At 41.8% G+C, this 4,571-nt stretch overlaps 1 protein-coding gene across 1 annotated transcript; it reads right to left on the bottom strand.

Annotated features, from left to right (window-relative positions):
• Positions 1-1,835: 1,835 nt before the first annotated feature.
• On the bottom strand, positions 1,836-4,265 carry LOC106511063 (protein phosphatase 1 regulatory subunit 3C-B; the record flags this gene model as incomplete). The annotated part of the gene is given in 2 exon segments (XM_013999804.1): positions 1,836-3,838; positions 4,085-4,265. Coding segments are annotated over 2 exon segments (1,029 nt in total). The 3' UTR covers positions 1,836-2,823.
• Between the last annotated feature and the right edge of the window lie 306 nt (positions 4,266-4,571).

Genomic DNA, 4,571 nt, shown 5'->3' with positions numbered 1-4,571 from the left:
AGAGTCGTTCACACCTCCGGTGGCCGAGTCCCCCACGGCCCCCACCCCCCGCTACCTCTAGGGGTACGTTTTCGGCAGTTTTCGGCACAGGAGAATGCGAACGTGAGGAGCTGTAAATTGCCGATAATTGCCACAAATTAGCGAAATTCACAGCAGTTTACCAAAATCTCACTTTTCATGCAGTGTTGTATTTAGGCCTTTCTTACTGAACAGCTGAGTATAAAGTTTTTTCTTTGTTGGTTTGTTTATTTATTTGCGGCATGAGCACTACCATTTGACCAACTTTCCTTTGTTTTGTCATAATTTTTAGTTTGTGACTCCTTTTAAAGCTTTGAAAGAGCAGCTTGATGTTTGGCAACAGTGGATCAAATGACATGGATGTGATTTGTGAAAGAAATTGCAAAAGTAATTTACTCATAGACAATGGAATTTAGTGAAACACATGTGAAAGACACTCAGACATTTGTAGAAACATAATTTGAAGTTCAAACAAGACACAAAACACTGGACAATTACAGAACAGGTTACATGAATTTTGGTTCCTCTTCAACTGAGTGTGATGATGTTACACATTAACATTTAAGTTTTGCAAACAATTTTTGCTCACACAGCCTTTACACCTTTTTACAGTTTGTACATCCACTTAAATGTATTTTTGTTACTGTTTTCAGTGCCAAAAGTCTTGTGGTTTTCCCTTCAAGTGTGGAGAGAGGCAAACCACAACTTTCACTGACATCCATTATATCTGAGCTCGAGCTTTCTCCTAACAAACTGAAAGTAACAGTTTATTTGGACTCCTCATATATATATAAAAATGTAGAAATATAAACAGTGAAATGTGTGAAGACATTTATAATGAAAGAATATTTTACAATGTATAGTTTTTTACTCAGTGTTTCAAATTGCTTGTTTTATTACAAGTGCTGTAAGGGAGTGATGGCTGCAAGTGCATGGTTAACATGATGATCTTTATCAGCCACTGGCTTCTGCTTTAACATTCCTTTTTTTCATTTCCATTAAAATTTGTATACAGTGTATGCATTAAAACATGCTTGCTGTATTAAATTATAACAAAAGTCTGTCACTAAATGTTATACCACATTAGGGAAGAAAGATGATGAAATTTCATTGGAGCTGCTTCAGTTTCCTTCTAAATGTCTGCAGACATTAAAACTCCAGTGTTTGTAAACACAAGACATGCTTTTCCCCATCTGGTTGTTTACAAACAAATCTTATGTAATCAGGCTTTAGGAGAGTCGCACACTAAAAATAATTTGGTTGCGCTGTAATAAAACACAGTTAAACAAACACGATAATTCCTTTATGTGAAGGTTACTCTTGATTTAGTGGGATTAAAAGAGTGCAAAATATCTATATTTTAAAATTACAATTTAAAATGGGCAAACTGTTTTATTAGACTTAATGCAGATCAAGTAGTTTGTTGTTTATTATCAATTATATTTTGTAAATAAAAACAAATGAGTGATATTCACATAACATATAGTGTGAAAAAATATATTTATTATCACCTACTGCCATGAAATGTTTTTGCCTCTCTTTATGTTAGCAAAATATTTCACAGGATGGAATTTAGTGGAACTCCCAAAACGTTTGCACTTGATGAACACCGACGACTAAAGTCAACTCAATTTACGAAGGCAGCCGCAGCTAAACATGGCTATAACTTTGTCATCTTTACAGATAATTAGCTAAAATATGATGTATTATTAGATGACAGTTACCCTTTACACACGTTTTAAGCAGTGTGACATGCACAAACTGTAATTTAGTGGTGTAATAAAGCACACACATTAAAAAAATAAGAGTCTGGAGACTTTTACGTGTTAGCACAAATATAGAAATTTATTTTGAAAAGAGAACCAACATGGTGCATGTCAGTAGCACGCACCTTCAAGTGAGACAAAAAAAAAAGCCTGGCCTTTCTTCCAAGTGCGACAAAAAAAAAAAAAAACAGCTTCAGAAAAAAAGGATTTGATCAACATTTCATATATACATTCTGTACAGTCGTGATCAAAAATTGCACTTGGAGTAAGAGCAAGAACAATGGCACTTTCAAACTTTTCATCAGTTCTTTTGCTTCACATACTAAAACCCCCCACAAATTTCCAAACCTCTTTCCTGTCCCAGCCAACCAATCACATGCAATTACCTTCCTGTGACAACTCACTTATTAGCAGTACTTCCTTCTCTAATCTGGCCTCAGAATTACATCACTCTTCACCAAACATGTTCAATTTACACGGAGGGAAAGACAGGGCTGCATGGCTCCCATTTAAAAAGTGAGGCCATTTGAAATCATGTGCATCGTTAATAATATTATTATTATTACTTTTATTATTGTTATTTCAGGGGGAGTTGTGCAGACGTTTAGTGTTTTCTCTAAGTGTTTTGTTGCCATGCACTCCCCAACCTTTCCCTTCAATATGAAGGATTTATTAAGCCTGGATTACAGATGTCACATTGAGAGGGACATCACAGTCAGTGCACTCTAATACGTCAGGCCCCCCAAAAGGGGCTCGGGATCATGCCTTACAATCTGTGTTTTAGTGGGAAGGCACAATGAGAAGGCACATCAGTATTTTACAAGTTAAACAGGACAGTTTTCCCCTCCAGCGGACAGCCCTCCTTCTGTTCCAGACACTGTTTAATCATTAATCAGGCCAAATGACCGTGTTGGAGCTAAAAGCAGGTCAGTTCAGCTCTTTACGTTTTGGTTTCTGTCTGGTTTGTGTGCAGAAACTGTTTGCTTCGTTGCTAGTTTCTGGCTGTGCTCAAACACAGATTTGTCCCCCTGTGATGTCCTCACCAATAAGGCACAATGTTATCGATCTGACCCCAGCTCTGCCAGCCCGGGAAGAGTCCGCTGGACATGCGTGGGCTGCCGAACTGATCGAAGCCCAGCTCCGTTAACTTGCCGCCCCCACTTTTGTGCTCAATGGGCTTCTCTCGCTCAGCAGCAGCCGGGTTCAAGTCCTCTCCTCTCCAGCCGACATGTTTGAGAGCGTAGTTTTTGCCGTCGTTATTGTCCCAGCAGGTTTGGCCCTGGGCCTTGAAGCAGATGCAGAATTCGACCCGGTTTTGCGGTGGGATGTAGGCTGGCAGCTCCAGAACAAACGCAAACGTGTCTGTGTCTTGGCAGCCATAGATGTTGTTCATGAAGGTGCAGTCAACGTCACTGAAAGTTGCCCACGAGTCGTAGGTGATTCGCACCTGCACAGACTTCTCGAACCCGATATTGCGGACCTTGACGGTGCCGGTCAGCGAGCGCTCCTGCAGCGAGCAGTTCTCCAAGCAGACGGAGTTCTGCATCAGACGGTTCCGGAAGTCCAAATAGTCGGCTGAGGGCTGTTTAAAGTCAAGTGCCAGGCTGCGGACTGAGCTGATCTTTAGGTCCATGGTGGCCGTCTCCAGGTCTGTCATGTCGAACTGCAGCTCCTCTGAGATCCCGTCATCTGGCTTATTCTGATACGGCTCATCTTCAAACTTAGAGAAGACGTGGATGGCTGTGAGAGACATGCCCCTGGAGTCAGCAAACACCACCCTCTTCTTACTGGTTTTCTTTTTGCTCCAGCCAACATGGCTGCCGTCATCCACCGTCCTGTGATGGTGGCTGAGACAGGGTCGCAGGGGCTTGAAGCGCTGCTGGTTGCGACTGTTGGCATTCGACTGGTTGACCCGGTTCTTGGCCCTCTGCAGGTCCCCATAGGAGCTGATGAAGCTTCGCAGGGGAGGTGGAGAGTGGCTGATGTAGAATCTCATTGCCACGTCCGTCATTACGGGGCCAGGCATTACTGATGGGCTGTAAGATGTGAGCACACTGAGGGACAGAAACAAGGAAAACAAAAGAATATTAGTGTAACTTTACCCACAGTTCACAACTTTAAAACTTTTTCTTTAGCTAATATGATGTTAAACAATCAGTTTAAGCAAGAAAAATGTTTTTTTACACATCTTAAGTTACATGTTATTTTTAACATATACAAGAAGAAGGCACCCAGCTATTCCCTCTCTTACACAAATAACTTCAATAAAACCTAAAACAAACTAGTTTAAGTGTCCTTACCTTGCAGCACTCATGGAATAAAGTATAAGCCGTTCCAAGGAGAATACATTAAAGTTTTTAAGTCCTTTTTGAATTCTGCAGAGGAGATTTTTCTAGAAGCGCATGCTGCTGCTGCTGTCACACCCCCTTCCCTTCTCTCTGTCTTTTACTGCTGGGGTTGCACAGCACTCTGGGATTTCAACTGCCTCAACTAGACCATTTGCATATGCTATCATCTGGTCCCAGCAGCAGCCAATGAGAAGTGAGTGGAATTCCTCACCCGGCCAATCGGCTCGGACATGTCATGGCTGGCGGCCAACTAAAAGGGGGCGTGACACCTCATGGTTGGGATTCCTCAGTCCGTTGCCTCAGCTGCTTATTAGAGAAACATGACAGACCCCTGCTGGTGTCAGAGATGATTTTCAGAGGCCTGACAGCAGAATGCTCAGTGTGTGTGTTTGTATGCGTGTGTGCGTGTGTGTGTGTGTGTGTGTGTGTGTGTGTGTGT

Source organism: Austrofundulus limnaeus, unplaced genomic scaffold, assembly GCF_001266775.1.
Source record: "Austrofundulus limnaeus strain Quisiro unplaced genomic scaffold, Austrofundulus_limnaeus-1.0 Scaffold2486, whole genome shotgun sequence".
Lineage (NCBI taxonomy): Eukaryota > Metazoa > Chordata > Actinopteri > Cyprinodontiformes > Rivulidae > Austrofundulus > Austrofundulus limnaeus.
The sequence above is the reverse complement of the archived record's forward strand: the minus strand, read 5'-3'. Positions and strand labels throughout refer to the sequence as shown.